This window comes from Malurus melanocephalus, unplaced genomic scaffold, assembly GCF_030028575.1.
Source record: "Malurus melanocephalus ecotype Western Australia unplaced genomic scaffold, MMel_1.1 scaffold_121, whole genome shotgun sequence".
NCBI classification, from domain to species: domain Eukaryota; kingdom Metazoa; phylum Chordata; class Aves; order Passeriformes; family Maluridae; genus Malurus; species Malurus melanocephalus.
The window spans coordinates 791,766-807,789 of NW_026623353.1; the positions used below are offsets into that span (position 1 = coordinate 791,766).

Genomic DNA, 16,024 nt, shown 5'->3' on the forward strand with positions numbered 1-16,024 from the left:
TTTTTTTTTTTGTTTTTTGTTTCTCTCTTTTGCCCCTGCAAATCAATTATAATCATATATAAAGTGATTTGATTCTATTCAGCAGATGGCAGGAGAACTGATAGAGCTGAGCTTTACAATCTGAACTTAAAATGGTGACCACGGTGTTGCTCTAGCACTTTTCTTCCTTTTAATACCAGCTTTTGGAATGCAGATTTAAAAGCAGTGAGTGTGAAGCTCTGGCAATTTTAGAGCACAGCTGTTTCTTCACTTGACAAATATCAATACTTAACTTGTAAAATGGATTGCTTAGCAGAGGTGCACAGGCAGGAAGCATGCTTGATCTCAATAAGAGGTTCACAGATGTGTTCTCATACATTTGGATAGGAAATTAGCTTGATTATCCTTCAATTTATGCACCTGGGTCCTGAGTCATCCTGATATTTTCAATATTTTTTTCATTATTCTTTTCTTCCTCCCACTTCCTTGCTTCCTAGGCTGAAATACCTCAACTGGTGAGTGAAATTTATCAGAATTTTTTTGTGGAAAGCAGAGAAATACCTGTGGAAAAATCCCTTTATAAGGAAATACAGCAAAGTCTTGTGGGAAATAAAGGCATTGAAGTATTCTACAGAATTCAGGCAGATGTTTACGAAACTCTAAAGGACAGATACTACCCCTCATTCATTGTCAGTGATTTGTATGAGAGATCAGTCAAAAAGGAGGAAGAAAGAAGTTCTGCTCAGCTTACTCCTGAGGACAAAGATGAAGTGGTGAGTGACACAAACAATTTCTTTCACTGTTAGTTAAAGTGATCTGAGAGACTGTCCTGAGAAAAGTATGTAGTAGCAGCTTTGGACTATTCTTCTTTTTTTCTCATTTATTTGTAAATATCATCACTCTTGTAATTTCACCTGGTAAAACTTGCATGTTTGCTCTTTGAGATAAAATGGTACAAAATGACAGACTATTTAAATTAATTAAAGTAGGTATTTCAGATTCCGAAGCCTTTTGTATTTCACACCTTTCATTTTGCTCCTTAGGAACAGAGAATGCAAAACATACTTCACATGAGCTCAGGTGCTCTGCTTTTTGGTGAAAAAATTCTCGCTGAAACAGCAGTAGGTTTCTGCCCTGACATTTTGTCCCTGTCTCCCATGCATTTCCTAGGTACTAAATAGGTATTAAAAGTTAAAAGAGAAAAAGAAAAGCAAAATAGAAAAAAAAAAAAGCAATCTAAAATATAATCTTAGCTTTGTATTAATTAGTTGAATAAATTAAAGGCCATGTTGGAAGATAAATCTAGCACAAGAATTCTAAATACTAACACAGAGCATTTGAAATGTCATAAGCAATAAGCCAATGGCAACTCTTCTTGGGGCAGGTTTTATCCATGTGTTGTCTAAGTCAGTCATGTTGGGGGAACTCGTGTTGTGTCTATCCAAGGACATTTTGACGAGAGCACATCTCAGACTACTGAGTGCCTCTTTCAGTCTGGCTGCTGGTTCAGATCAGCATGGATGTCTTAATTTTACACATGAACTTGCTCAGAACTCAAAGAAATATAACAGATGGTCTAAAACTTGATCTAAATAAACAAATAAGCAGGATCCAGAAGTGCTGATCTATATTCTACTGTTTAGAAGAAATTTTTGCAGAGCCTAAGGCTCCTGTATTTATTGCTTAAATTACTCTAGTATCTGTAGGTGAGCTGGTCTAGTCTTCATAGTCTGCACATGAGGAAATATGCAGAGATGAACTGCTATGAGTAAATTACTTCCAATGTGTGCTTTTAGAGCTTGCTGAATCTTTTCAGTGTTTGCTTTTCCCTGTGTTCTTTTCCTTGATAAAATATTCAAGATGTGTTTTCTGGTGTTCTCACTGCTAACTCTGCTGTGTGCTGGGGGTAGTAAGAACTTCAAAGACTTTGTGTCCTTGTGCTTGCAATCATTGAGACCTTGTGAAGTGGCTCTTAACAGTTTTGTCCAGCACTTCCTAAAGCATTAAATGTTGTGCTTTCTAGTCTCTTCATATGCTTTATTCTTAGTCTAACATAGGTAACCACTTCTCTAAGAAAACTGACACAAACTTTAGGAATAGCTGTTCTCTGTCAGATAACATCTACTGTAGCTGCCAAAAAATCAGATTTTTGACATCAGCATCATCCTCTGAGTCCTTGGATACATACTGCCAGATTTGAAGTATCTGAAAGCCTTGAAACCTTAAAGACTAATATATTGCCAAGTCTGCTTATAGCATTCAAGGTAGTTTTTGTTGGGTTTTTTTTTTTTCATTTTTAACAAATTAAGTATAAGGTGTATATATGACTGGAGTTTCCCTTGAATAGAGAAGTTCTAATGGTGCTGGGCCATGCTTTAGGGTCTTCGAGGTGAAAACAAATTGTAAGAAATTCTTTCCGAAGCTTCCAATGTTCTTTCAAATGTTGCTGAAAAGGCACTACTGGCTAATGGGCTTGTGGTTTTTCCTCCCCATGTATAGGAAACAGTAGCTCAGAAATCAGATGTTTCTGGAGGGATACATATTGTTAGCAAATACCGATTGATTTTGGTTTGTTTTAGGGTTTGGGTCTATGTCCTCACTTCCTGGGGCACTATGGGCATCACCTGCATTAATTTTCTATAAATTTCATTGCTGTAGCTGGATAGGTAAAATGTTACCTTGTGCATTCATGGAGGTGAGGACAAAAGGATGAGCCCTGATTAAAAGGGAAAAAATTAAGTCACAAAATAGGAATCACAAAGAGGCCAGACTGCTGGTTCTACTGCAAGTGGAACAAGCTCTTTCTTCTTCCCAGCCTATTACCGCTTTCTGTTTCTGGAACAAGCCTCCACAAACCACCACAAACTTCCAAGTATTTCTACTTGGACAAACATCACAAGTAGCAATAGAGAAGCAGGCAGTGCTTGCACCCAGCTCTTTGAGGAGAGGGTCTGGTGGTTGCATTGGTGCTCTGTGTGTCAGATCACTAAAATAAGACTGACGTCACTCACAGAAATGGAAGCCATTATCAGTTTAGCAATCAGGGGAAAACAGCCCAACATCTTATGATCTCAGCTTTGACTGAATTGGTTGTTTAATTGATAAATATGATATTTTGAATAGAGGTGACTTGATCTTGTAATTCTGTCATTTTTGTGATAAACCTAGTGATTCAGCAGTGGGTTTTGCTTTAAATGTCTGAACAGTTAATGACAGAAGTCATGTAGCCTATCTCTGGGAACACAACCTCACTAATTTATAATTCTTTGATTTCTAGCACTTTATATGAAAAGTCTTTTAATTCTTCTGTGTTAAAAACAGCATTTTTGATTCCTCTTTATTGATGTGCTTCCCAACAAATGTAAGATTTGGGGTTTTTTTAAATGGTTATTTACAGTATAATTTTAAATAATACCCAATATTGTTAATATTATTATTTGTATTATTGTAGTGCCAGGAAGAAGACAATGTTCTGAGGTCAGGTCTGCATGCATGTATGCATGCAGTTTCTGACCCTAGGATTTTACAGCCCATGCAGAACAGATGGAAGAAAGGACAGAGGATAGAGCTAATTTTTTTTCACTCAGCCACATAGCAGGCAAATTCAGTGCTTGAAAAGGGCATGGATTTCTTAGCCTAGAACTCTTGACTTCTGCATTATATTTATGAGGATCATGCTAAGGAGATTAATTATTGTTGCTACTGTTATCTCTTCTGACTTCCTTTAGTAAGATATAAGGTAGAAGATACTATGGAATTTACAATAGAATTGTCTCTCTAAAACTCATGGAATTTAGAAGAGTATGAGAGCTCCTTCTGTTAGCTTTTCTTTCATTATATGAGGATACAGCTTACTTAGTTGGAATATCATTAAGTAACATGAAACCCCCGTTCATGAGAATAGATTCAGCTTCCCACAGATAAATTTAGATATACTCAGTCACAAACAGACCTCAAAGATCTTTGAACATGGCAACAATAAAGATTGGGTGCTGTGTTTGCTAGAACTGAAGGTCTTCATGACTATTTGGGGAAGTACAGTAAGAAAAAGGGGAGGTTAAGCTACATGTCAGAAGATGTTAAAGAGAATGTCACTGAAAGGTGTGAAGTTTTCTATTTTTTGCATGCCTGTAGTACACAAGATGGAAAAGCTATTGATTTGTCTGAATGAATATATGAAAATGATTTATGAATTTATGGTAAGGCATATGTGCTTTTAACACATTTTTATTAACACTTCTAAAAACAGCAGTAAAATCTGTGTAAAAAGCTAAAGAACTGTGTTTAGGTTTTTCTGTAGGATGACAAATCTGTTTTGGGAAAGTCTGTGGGAGGCAGGACTGTTTGTTAGAAATGTGGGTGTTTTTTGGTTTTGTTCCCCACTGCCCCATCCTCATTATCTTTCAGCTCAGAGCTAAGTATTTGCTTTTCTATCTGTCTCTGAATATTGATCATGACTACTAAGCTGTTGTTGCTTTTAAAAAAAAGTTCAATTCTACCTCTCATTTATACTAAAGCCTTAGCTTGAAGGTCATTTTACACAATCGACAAGAGTTGCCAAAGAACTGTAGTAGAAATAGTAATGAGGCTTTGTCTATTGGGGTTTTTGGTTTTGGTTTGTTTTTCTACAATGATGTTTCAGACTGACGTTTCATGGTGAATCTGATGGTTGGACTATCTGTTATACCTACATTTTCATCAATTTTGAGAAGTGTTCTTATACATAAAAAGCTTATGGAAGAAACAATAGCCACCTCCTGCCCCATCCCTGGCAGTGTTCAAAGCCAGGCTGGACAGGGTTCCGAGCAGTGTGGTTTAGTGGAAAGTGTCCATGCCCATGGCAGTGGGACTGGAACTACATGATCTTTCAGGTCCCTTCCAGCCCAAACCACTCTATCATTCTATGAATAGCTGTCTCTTTTTTCATATTAATGTTGCAATTACCCCATCTTCTATTCCTAGAGCCAAGGCTGTGAAGAAGCTACTGAAGAATGCAGCACAAGAATTAATGAACAGGCCAGTTATGCTGTAAATAAACTTCGCCAGCTAAATGACAAGCTTGAGTATAAGAAACAGGCTCTAAATTCCATTTGTAATTCACCAAAACCCGACAAAAAGGTATGTTCCTTTAGTATCTTCGGTTCTTTTGTTTGATTTTTTTTTTTTTTTTAATTTGGATATGTGTATGTTTGTGTAATATCCAGTTGTCACATTTTGGATGGGTCAGATGGCTATTTCAGTCAATTTGTTAAATAGAGGATGAAATCAGAATTTAGTTTTACTTGGGTTTTTCCTGTGTTTTAAATCTATTGTAATTAAAATTGCTAATGTGATATACATTGCCTTGTTGGCCACGGAACAACAATCCCTCTCCCATGGTCTCGTTTCTCTGTCGGTGGCAAAGGGTGTTGGTTCCTTGCCTCTCTGCCCCGCCGTGTCCGTGTAACTCCCCGGGCATCCCGTGTCCCTGTCCCGGGGTGTCCCTGTCCCGGCGCTCCTGCCGCTCTGCCCGGAGGGATGTGCTGGTCTCCTCCTGTGCCCTCTGCTGGCTCTGATGGGCACGGCACACTGTCATCAAACGAAAAACTCTAAGGGATATGAAATTAGATTTCTGGACTAGGGTTAAAACCAACCGACCAAAAAAATCTCACAACCTGGCTGCTTTTTCTTTGGTTCCTTCACTCGGGCTGAGTGCTAAGATGCTGGTCTGAGTAGAAGTTGACTCCCTACTCATTTTCTGCCACCCCAGCTCTGAGGATAGCTACCTCTAGGAGGAAGATGTGGACACTAGAGTCTGAGGCCACCCTGGTTAGCTTCCTTCCCTCTGTCCCTTCCACATCTTCCTTCTGCCAGAGAGTACTGCAGATAACTGAAAATGTTTGCAGCTGTTCTGGGGTGTTCCGCTTCTAAACCAAGCCCTTCTGTGATTCTATTTAACTAAACCTTTATATATTGCTCCCTTCACATAGATGTTCTATGTTCCCTTTGCATTCTTGAAACTATAATAGCTATATTCTTTCTATACTTAGGTTCTAGGGGAGGCAGGGATTGTACCTCTAATAAAGAAGTGTGTTTTTCTCTGTATGTTTTTATTTCTAAAATATTATTTGTCTTGGAGCATATATACATCTTTGAAACAGAATAGGAAAATGGATCCAGTATTATTGTAAAGTCTCAGTATTTGGTTTGTAAATGTAACAGCTATTTACTTATGATGAAGTCCTACCAATTCTTCTGTATTTATTGAATGTTCCTGGATGCCACAGGAGTCAATGTAAGATGATTGTAGAGAAGTCTCTACACTGATAATAAATAAAGTAAAATACAAAGTTATTCTGAAGGTTAGGTATTGGATAGAAAATTGTTATGTAGCTGTGGTGTAGATAATATTTCACATCTGACAAGAGACCAAAGTTCTGAACAAGATAGAATTCCTGTAGCTCTGCAGAACATATCACTTATGGTGCAAATGATAAAACTGATATATTTAACTATGTGATATATCACATTTAAAAATAAAAACGTGTTAGCTGCTTTTGCCATGTTTCTAATGTCATGTCTTAGGTATTGTATACTTCCATCTTTTCTTGTCATATTATTTTCTGGCAGGATGTTTGACTACTTTTAATTTTTGCATGTGTGAGGAGATACGCTTCTTTATGAGATTATGATGGTGAATTATGTCTTGATGAAAACTTTTTTTTTAAATTTAATTAAATTTAATTAATTGTGCTTTCCACGATAATAAACCCTTGCCTTTTTAAAACTAAAATGAAATAAGTGGTAACTTTCTGAGTGATTTCTAACATAGCTAAATTCCTAGAACTGAAATCTATTCCCAGGTTCATTGGTCACATGATATGTGCCTGCAAATGATAAAAATGATGTCTTCAGTAAGGCATATTTAATTAATGGCCATTTCAAGTTCTTATAAAGCATAAGTGTGTGTAATATATAACCCTATCTTTAGTGTCTTTCACATTCACAGTATGACAGTAGTGTATACTTCTAACTCGTATTTTATTTTAGTGTGAGGGTTGACCTTTAAGATTGCTTTGTGCTCTAGAAGTTTATGAGGCATCATCAGGTCCCACATTGGTGACTTTTTTTTCCCCACATGGATTGTTATTCCCCTGCTTTTGTACCTTTTCTTCTTTCTGAACGATGTCTCTTAAAGACATAACTGTGTTTTACAAGCTTGTTCCTATCAATTGTCATGAATAAACTTTTCTTTGCAGATTGTTTCTAAGCTGAAGGATGAAATTACTCTGATGGAGAGAGAGCACAGCGACCTTCAGCTGCACATTGCAAGAACAGACTGGTGGTGTGAGAATCTTGGCATGTGGAAAGCCTTTATTGTTTCAGGCGAGGTATGGGATTTTTTATGCCTTTTTGTCTTCTCGGTCTATTCAAATTTGCATGAGAAGCAGAAGGAAAATGTGTAGATCCTTTCCTTATACTTGTTTACACTTAATATTTACTTGTGGGTGAAGGAACCCATGCCTCTTCTGAGATCCTATTTCCCCAGTGGCTGCTATGATTCATACACAGAGTTTCTACTCCTCAGACACCATTGTAATGAAGTTGTAAACATTACCTGCATTAGTTATAAACATTTATTACCATGTACCAGCTTTGGCACTGGGTAATTTACTATCTTAGGGGCACTGTTTTTCATGAGAGCTGTCTCTTCCTATATTACCATACTATTGCACTTGGGTGCAATTGTGTCTTTGCTATGTCTCAAAGATACAGTATTTACACTTTTTGTGTTTTGCATTGTTGTATTTTATGACTGTACAGTTTCAAGGGACTTGAATACCCAGAAAAAAAATGCCTTATGAAGTTTGGGGGTTTTTTTTTGTTTTTGGTTTGGGGGGTTTTTTTGGTTTTTTTTTTTTNTTTTTTGGTCTTGTTCTGCTGTTCCATTTGGACATAGGCAGACAACTGTAAAATGAATGTAAAGAAATTGTAATGAAAGGAAGAAGTATTACCATTTCCTGGCTCTCTATTAACACTTACCATGAAAGGAACTCAGTGTATGCTGGTATGTAGTAAGTGTAGGCTGATGTACATAAGCAATCTTCTTCTTGACAGTATCACTGAAAAGAATTAAAGATTAATTGGGCCTCTACTGCTTGCCTTCCTCTGCCATTCAGAAAATGTTCCTGAAATGAATATAAGTAATTTTCTTGAGGTAACTCTTTGTTGGAGGAAAAAGTGTGTGCTGTGGAGTTTATCTGGTTGTGTCTTAAGCTCTTGTAAACCAGTAATAGATCTGTCAACAGTTTGTAAAACAGTAATTGTTTGTAAAAGAAGAAATAAATCCAGCAGGTCAAAAAATGTAAGGTGCCATTTTTAAAACCAAATTCCCCATGTGCAAACATCTGGGTTTGGTTTTGTTTTAATGCCATTTGCAGGTGACACTGTTGAGAACTGAAATGTTCTTAAGTTGTCTTCCAAGAGTTACTTGCAGCTTTTGAAGCCTGGTTTTAAAATCTGGTAAATGCTGTGTGCAACAAAACTCCAGAATGGGAGGTTTCTGTGTATGTAACCATATGCAACTGCCCAGCATCTCCCCCACTGCCAGAGGAGAAGGTGGCTTGGCTGCACTGCAGGGAGATTGGAAGAGGCTTCTAATTACTTTCTGCCGTAGTTGTAACTTATAAGTAGTACTGGATTAGGTAAATTAAATTTACTTTTAAAAGTAAATTAAAAGTAAGGTTTCATTAACTGTGCTGTTTGCAGCTCCATGCTTCAAAGGATAGGCTGGAGAAAACATGGATGTTATAGTTATTGATGTTATTTTATTGCTTGGGAATATTCTAGCTGCAGCTGATGATTTCAGGGGGCATGAGTAGATAACATTGTGGTTTTTCCTGCAAAATGCATTGTGGCTAATCCCAGAATATATCTCTGTGTTTTTAGAGAGAGAAAACCTTTGCCCTATTGTTTTGCAGAAAAGCTTAGTAAAAGTAAATTTTGCTATAGGTCTTGTACTGAAAGTGTAATAGCCAGTTATTGACTTTTTAAACTGATCTACTAAATCAGTTAACAGAGAATGCATCAAAATCTATTTACTTGAGTCTTGAAAAGAAACATGTCCAAGGTCTTGTTTGTAATCTCTTATCTTGAATCTTTCAGTCTTTATAGTTTCGAGTCATCTAAATATACTAGCTCTATGTGTGTGAAATATATATCTTTTAAAAAAACCCTGTAAATGGTGTAATCTACAGGTGTCTTTTGAAAGCTGGTATTTCTGATAAAACTTATTTTGGAGACTCAGTGTTTTGGCTGACTAGTAGAGGTTGAAAAATACAATAGGAACATGCAGAATGAGGGGGCCTATGATACCAACTTGTGTAATTCTGTGAGTCTCTTCCCCATTAAGGCATAAAACTTAGAGCTTAATAACCTAACTTGCTCTGCTTGCTTTAATGGTTTTTGTAATTTAATATTGTAGCAGACATTCTGTGTCCCTTGTCCAAAGGAAGACTGTCTCAGAGAATAACACCTTTTAAAAAAATCTATTGCTTTCATAAGAAATTGAATAAGGTGAAAAAAATTGCATGTCTTTTATGGTTACCACACTACACACCTGGGCAAGAGGTGGCTCTAAAGCTGCCCAGTGGACAAGGACTTGGGGGTGTTGGTTGACAGCCACCTGAACACAAGCCAGGAGTGTGGTGTGCCCAGGTGGCCAAGGAGGCCAGTGGGGTCCTGGCCTGTATCAGAAATAGTGTGGCCAGCAGGAACACAGAAGTGATTTTCCCCATCTACTCAGCACTGTACAGGCAGCACCTGAAACCAGGGCTAGAAGAGGGTTAGGAAGGCTGTGAAAATGCTGGATGATTTTTGGAGAGTAGTATTGGAAGGGCACTGAAGTCTCCCAGTGTGGCATGCAAGGTTTGGTGCTCAGAAGGAGCTCTGGGCTTTGGCTCTGACCCTTGGAGCACCTTCTGGCTGATAGCAGCAGCTGAGCTGGTCATATGTGAGTGAGCTGCAGGTCTGCAAGGGTGAATGCAAGCCTTGAATACATAGAGGGGAGTTTCCATTTGAGATGGGGAAGTGTTACAGTCACTTTGCAGGTGCTGAGCTGTGTCCCTTGAGAAGGGTGGATTTGAAGGAGGAACTTCTCCCATGAGAAGTGGTTCTGAAAGCAATTTCGTTGCTTAACTTAGGAAAAGGGAGAATCAGAGGAATAGGGCTCTCTCTTTTGAATTAATTCATTATAGCAGTTGTATGGGATGGTGCCTGTTAACAGCAGAGGACTAGATCTGGTTTAGAAGACCTCCCAATGTTCCATATTTCTCTTTTCCAATTGACTTATTAATTTGGAAAAACAAGTTCACAAGCACATAAGCTGATAAAAAATTTTGCATTCTTAAGAAGCTCCTGGACATTTTCCATATTTATATGACAGTATCTGAGGGTACTTGTAAAAACAAGGTATAATGTGTCTATATCTAGTAGTTGGAATTTAGATGATTTTGCACATACAACCTATCTTGAAGCAGGAATACTAAGTCCTCCCATTTTAAGAATGTACTTTCAGAGGGATGACTCTCTCCTGGCAATTACAGTTCACAGGACCCTACACATGCAAATCCTTGCCCTGGGAACAAATTCAGAATTCTCTGTTCTCAGAATAGAGAATCATAGGCATGACTCAAATCAGCAATTGCTGTATTCAAAAATGACAGCCAGGAAGTGTTTGTGAGTCACCTACAAACAAAAATCCAACCTAGCTCAGGGTAGACAGGGCAGGGACTGCCCCAGATGATCCCAGTTCTTCTGCACCATGTCTCTCTGACCTGCATCTTGGAGGCTGTTCAAGCATCTATTTTTGCAGTAGTCTGGCAGGAGATAGGCACTTCTCCAAATAGCTGCTGAGAACCAGGCACATTTTCAGGCATTCATTCATGGTGCTTTGTATTCCGTCCAAGTGCTGCTGCAGCTTTTTGACAGAGATATGTGAAATCTGGGCCTCAGACTTGGCTTCCCAGTGGTCCATGTGAAGCTTTATGAGGAATGCATCTCAGGGAATATTCTCAATGTATCGCTCTGAATAGCTTAAAAATACATTTCAGCCAAATGGCTTTTACAATGGTGATGTTGTTGCTTGTCAAATTATTCAATAGCATTGTGTTGTCAGACCTCTAGAGGCTTCTCAGAAAATGTCATTATTATATGATTTTTAAAATTTATTCTTATCCTAATTAGATTAGTTAAATATTCTTTAAAAAAAAAGCTTTAAAGATATAACTTTGCTCAAAAAGATTGGGAGTAGTATTTTATAATTACCTTTTTGTTATTTGCATGTATAAAAAAGACAAGCATTCTAGAATATTTTATGCATTTCCCTTATTTGCTTTTTGTAATCAATTTAGATGTCTCCTCAAAGTAAGTAAAAAAAAAATCTGTTACTAATAGGACATAAGGATGAAATTACTATATCAGTTCTTATATCAAATTAAGAAATAGTGTGCTGCCACTGTCTCAAGAAAAATCATTTAACTTTGCTGTAGTTTTCCATTTGCGCAATGTAATTAATTGCTTCTTGTTCCTCTGGCTGGGGGTTGCAGTTTGATACATTTGTATTTCTGTGAAGTTGTGAGTCCCTCAGAAATAGATAATGCATGGATACCACAAACTGTGCAAGCAGAACAGCTCAAGAGAGCAGAGAAATGACTCTGAGACAGCAGCAGCTGTCGCAGGGCCCAGCTGTAGAGCTGCTGTGCCTGGTGTGTGGGTTAGCCTCAGCAGGAGCACTGGGAAGGGAGGGTGGGAATAAAGGGAAAACACTCAGGTAAATGCAGAGAGGAGAGATGGGGTAGTAAGGAGGAATTGGAAAGCTATATGGTAGTATCTTAAAAACAAAAAAAATACCCTCAGCTCTTTGAAGAAGACATGTCATGGAGATTTGATTGCTGGTAGACAGCACTGTAAAACTGTAAGGTGTGTAATAGTGGTTAGCTGGAGGACTGATTCAGGACTGGCACTGCATTTTGGGTGAAGGTTAGTTCATTAAGGGCATTGCTCCATATGGAGCTTTCAAATCTCAAGAGAAGCGTGGGACTGATGATTGAGTTTGCAAGCAGTCATCTGGCAGCTCAAATGTTCCACTGTTTACTTGCAACTAAGATTACCTTATCTGACTTTTTTTCCCCACTAGGTTTTAGAAGAGAATGGAGAACAAGTGCCCTGTTACTCTGTCATGGTGAGTTTACAAGATGTTGGTGGAGCTGAAACTAAGAACTGGACTGTTCCCAGGAAGCTCAGTGAGTTTCAGAACCTGCACCGCAAACTCAGTGAGGTACGAATCCTGGCTATGGGAGGGAGAAGATACAAATTGCTAACATTTGTCAGAATGATAAAAAATTTATGCTGCCAGTTTTAATGCCAACCTTTTGGCTTTTAGCCTTTTAGAGCTAGATTTCTATTTGCATGTTTCTGGTCTCTGACAGATGCTTATAAAACTTGTTTATAATTATTTTTTCCCCTTAATGATGTTTTACTGGACCAATCCCATGTCAAAATGGTATATACTCTGCACTGTCATGCCAAGATGCTGTTGTAAGAACTAGATTTCGTGTCTGGCTTCCAGGGAAATATTAGAAATGACAGCTTTTGGGGAGAGAGAAGGTTCGGGGGTTTTTTACAGTGCTTTAACCTTTCTGTGTGATAAGGGATAAGAGAACACAGTGGTGTAAAGGAAAAGGATTTAGATTTGTCAGCTCATAGTGGGAAAGGGAAAGTGTTTTCTTGAGAGGAATGTGGAAGGGAGATGAGAGTACAAAAGAGTCTCTTCATTTCCATTCTGAACCACCTGTATTTTTCTCTGCATGGATGTTAATTGAGTTCTCCTTTCTCTAACACAGTGTTTTCCATCATTAAAGAAAGTTCAGTTGCCTTCTCTCAGCAAGCTGCCCTTCAAATCCATAGACCAGAAATTCATGGAGAAATCCAAGAACCAGCTTAATAACTTTCTGCAGGTAAGAAAATAAAGACAAAACCAACAGGTATCTAAACAGAAGAACTGAGAAGAGGTTTTTTTCTATTGGCTATTGAGAGAGCCTAGAACAAATAGGTCAGATGCAAAGTTTGACACTATAAATGTCGAAGTTGTCCAAAATGCCTGAAGTTGAGATGAGTTTGGTTGATAGTAACCATTCCTCTAGTGGTAAGTTAATTTAAACTTTGATTCAGTACAAAATCATAAATAATGAATTATTTAATTGCCACTTTCAGCTAAAACTCTTCACAACAAATTCCTTTCAAATGAGAATTTTTTGTAAAATTTAAAGTTGTAGGGTTAAAAGCTTTATTCTTACTACTTCCACTACTTTAGAACTACCTTCCTAAAGTATCTTTGGGAAATAGGGATTTTTTTCTCACACTGCCTCTGAGCCGTGACTTAATCAGTTTTATTGGATGCCTCAACACCTCTTCTTCCTTAACAAGGAACATTTAATTGCTGTGTTGCTGTGTTGTGATGTGTCATTATTTTTGTTTCGTAGAAATTACTCTCCGATGAAAGACTATGCCAGAGTGAAGCACTTTATGCCTTCTTGAGCCCTTCCCCAGAGCACCTCAAAGTTATTGATGTACAAGGAAAGAAGTCATCTTTTTCACTCTCCTCATTTCTAGAACGACTTCCTGGTGATTTATTTTCTCATCAGGAGGTAAGTGGTAGAAAAGTAATCTTCCCAAATTTAATTACTTATCCAAAGTAAGCAGGGAGAGTCATTAGTATTTGAATGGTAGGCAATATTTCCAAAGGTCATTTGTAATTTACTGTATGTGAACAAAGAGTCAGAAGTAAGAGCTGCCTATGAATTTAAAACGTGTTTATTAATGAAATAGGTTTCCTGCCTTTTGGTAAATGCATACAGGCAAATGTGTAAGCAATCACAAAAAACCAAATTGCAATTCACGTGGGATTGCTTATTTTTTTAAAGCAGGATTTTCCACTTTTTGAGTTCTGGACAAGCATATTTCAGGGAGTTTTTAGCAGGTAAAAACAATTTTCACTTGGCAGGAACAGCTGTGTACCCTCAATAATTTCAGGACAACTTTTGAAGCAGAGCTAGTTTTGACAAAAAGCTATTGGTAAATAGTAGGGGCTTACTGAGGGAATCTGCAACTACAGGTAGGAGCCTATGTGGGCAAACCACTTGGAGAATTTGTTATTAAGACACTGTGTATCAAATAAACCTATTGTATATGAAAATACAATGAATAATAGATTAGTGACTAAAATAACTCACTGACTAAATTGACCATGATTCCATGGCACTCTATTCTGTGTTGTTCATGTTCAGATAATGCAGCATTCAAGGAGCTGTTTCTATTCCCCGTTTTAATTATATGTTATAAAAAATCTATCTAAATAGTTAATTTCTTACATGCTGTAGCTTTCTGGAGTGGATGGGTCTTCTGCAGGATAATTGAAGTTTGGGGAACATGTACAGTTCTAGCCTTTTAATAGGGAGAAAGGTGGCCTTGCATCTCAGAAATAAGAAATTTCTATATATCTTTCAAAATGACATTGTGTTTGCATCCAGATGCTGAATGCATGTGCCTCATTTCAGGGTAATAAATAGAAAATAAGTTTGTGAAACTAGTTTTACAGTTTGATAGAAGTACTGGAGTTCTAAAATCCAAAGTATTTTCACTAAAATGACTGTTAGGTAGAAGTAGCATAAAAGAACTTAAGAGTAAAGCTATTTGTGTTTTGCCATTTAATTGAAAAATATCCTCAAGACAAAGCCAGACTGCATAGATCTGTAAGTGTGTAGAAGGAAATAGGAAATACAGGAGAAGGAAGGAGAATTTGTAATGAGTGTGTGAGAGGAAAGAGAACAAATAAAGGAATTATGCGACCGATCCTGAAACACAAAAAGTAGAGCAAAAAATGCCCACAGAGTGTGGCAATAGAGGAATTGGAACATAACTTCTTACTTCTTACTGAATTTAAATTTAATACTATTTATTACTTTTGGGACTAGGAGTTTAATTTTGGCTAGAGTGCATTATGCCAGGCACTATGCAAATGCAGACATCCTGCTTTACATTTGTCTTCCCTCTCTTCTCCCTTCTTTTTCTAAGCTAAACATGAGAGAAAACAACAGAGTACAGATGGTGGGAACCATCTGAATGACTATGTCAAATGTTTGTCCTAATGTGAAAATATTAAAATTAAATGGAGGGAGAGGGATTGTGAGGAAGTCTGGGATTAGCACTGCTGTTTCTCCCATGGACTCCCATGTCTTTCAGTAAGAGCTTTTGATCAGCTCGGTCTTGCCCAGTTGATAGCATCTTGGATACTTTCTAAAGCAGTTACAGGGTTAAATCATTTGGTACAAGGTCATTAATGAAGTTAGTTGTCTTAAACCACACATATAGCTGTTATAATTGTGTTCTTTTTGTAACTGAGAATTCCTGGTTTAGTTTGTATTTTGGACTTTGTAGAGAATCCTCTCACTCAGAGCTCTTTTTACTTTTATAACCCATCTCACATTTATCAAATATATGTTAGAGCAGTAGAATTACCTCTTGAGTGTTGTTTTCAGGATTAGGTACTGCAGCAATTTCTTGAACAACTCCTTGGACAGGGCTAGCTTTAGAATGTATTTCTTAGCTCTCTAGACCAAAACCAAATCAGGGGAAAAATGCAGTTGATATAAAGTAGAAGAAAGGTTTTCAGGTTTGTAAACTTACTGGATAGAAAATGCACTATAGTGTTAAGTATTTACACTTCTTGTTGCATTTCTAAATGATAGGAGATTCACTGAACAGCAGAAAAACAAACCAGTATTAGATGATGAAATTATGAGGATGAAAGGAAGAGATGACTGATATCTCTGGAAACCAGGCTGAAGAAGAAAATTTGAACAGCATTCTGACTGTTCCTGATCCAGAGACTGGGGCATTGCACCAGCCCCAGTGGAGGTCAGGTCTGCCTCTCTTTAGCTTTGCTCTGAGCATGGGCAAGCAGGGGAAGATCCAGGGAAGCAAAGGGCTGTGTCAGCTCCCATGAGTA

The 16,024-nt window shown here is 37.7% G+C and overlaps 1 protein-coding gene across 5 annotated transcripts in view; it reads left to right on the forward strand.

Moving 5' to 3' along the window:
- The window catches only part of SNX25 (sorting nexin 25), a 94,597-nt gene that overhangs the window by 58,099 nt on the left and 20,474 nt on the right, over positions 1-16,024 (forward strand). For all 5 annotated transcript variants that reach the window (XR_008965614.1, XR_008965616.1, XR_008965617.1 and 2 more), the window contains exons 9-14: positions 477-752; positions 4,942-5,097; positions 7,218-7,349; positions 12,155-12,295; positions 12,861-12,974; positions 13,500-13,664. Coding sequence is in view for 1 of the 5 variants with exons in the window: in XM_057370216.1 (XP_057226199.1) it covers positions 477-752; positions 4,942-5,097; positions 7,218-7,349; positions 12,155-12,295; positions 12,861-12,974; positions 13,500-13,664 (984 nt within the window). In the remaining 4 variants the exon portion in view is untranslated. The remainder of the gene's footprint in view (positions 1-476; positions 753-4,941; positions 5,098-7,217; positions 7,350-12,154; positions 12,296-12,860; positions 12,975-13,499; positions 13,665-16,024) is intronic.